The following is a 1,077-nucleotide window of genomic DNA, read 5'->3' on the forward strand; positions in this document are numbered from 1 at the left end:
AGGCAGCCTCGTGCTCTGCGGCGAGCGGCTGCTTGGCGCGCGCCTCCACCGACGCCTTGAGGTAGTCAACCATCTGGCAGAAGTCGTCGAGGGTCCTGGCGCCAGGCGTGCTGCCCTTGGGCCCGTGGTGGGGCAGCTGGGCGCAGCGGACAGCAAAGGTTGGCTTGAGGCTGCCAGCGAGCATCCGGTCAAAGTCGATCGGCGCAAAAAAGGGCGAGGCCTTGACGCGGCCGACGGCGCGCTTGTCGGCCTCGGCCGGCGCCCAGTACGTCTCGAGGTACGTCGGCGTCCCGAGCCGCCTCCGCCAGTCGCGGACCAGGAAGGCGAGCGCCGTCTCCCGCGCGGGCGGCAGCACCGTGTCTGGCAGCTGGACGTCGAGCGTCTTTGCGAGGTGCTCCGACTCCTTGCGGTTCGCGCCGCGGAGCGGGTTCTCGCCGGTCAGCATCTCGACGATGAGGATGCCGACGCACCACCAGTCCGCCGGCTTGCTGTACTCCCTGTCGTACATCTCTGGCGCGCGGTAGCCGTGTGTGCCGGTGATGGTCATGCGGCGGCCGCTCGGCTTCACCTTGCCCGTCCACTTTGCGCCGTCGGTGACGCCAAGGATCGATCCATCGGGCGTGGCGCCGCACGCGGCGCCCATGTCGGCCAGCTGGATGCTGCCGTGTGTAGTGAGGAGGACGTTGTCCGGCTTGAGGTCGCGGTAGAGGATACCGCGAGAGTGCAGGTGCTCGAGGGCGAGGACAACCTGCGCGCCGTAGAACTGGGCGCGCTCGTGCGAGTAGGCGCCGTTCCGCTGGAGGTCCGCGTACATGTTGCCCCCTCCCACGTAGTCGAGGACGAGGCACAGGTGGTCTGCTGTCTGGAAAGCGTGCCGCATCGGGACGATGTACGGGTGGCGGATGCTCGCCAGCACCTCGCGCTCACGGTAGACGCTCGCCACCTGGCTGGGCTGAGCGCAGACGATCCGCTTGTCGATCACCTTGATGGCGTACTGGCGCCCCACGCGCCGGTGCGAAGCGACAAGCACCATCCCGTAGCCGCCCGCACCGAGGTAGCCGCACAGGTCAAAGTCCG

At 68.5% G+C, this 1,077-nt stretch overlaps 1 protein-coding gene across 1 annotated transcript; it reads right to left on the reverse strand.

The window, feature by feature from the left end:
- Positions 1-14: 14 nt before the first annotated feature.
- LOC147819981 (ribosomal protein S6 kinase beta-1-like) lies at positions 15-1,033 on the reverse strand (the record flags this gene model as incomplete). Its single annotated transcript, XM_087179150.1, has 1 exon — positions 15-1,033. A coding segment is annotated over exon 1 (1,019 nt), but the record flags the coding sequence as incomplete, so codon positions are not given.
- Positions 1,034-1,077: the final 44 nt, after the last annotated feature.

Source organism: Seriola lalandi, unplaced genomic scaffold (assembly GCF_002814215.2).
Source record: "Seriola lalandi dorsalis isolate HSWRI2012SDOR001 ecotype SW California unplaced genomic scaffold, Sedor1 jcf7180002007678, whole genome shotgun sequence".
NCBI lineage: Eukaryota > Metazoa > Chordata > Actinopteri > Carangiformes > Carangidae > Seriola > Seriola lalandi.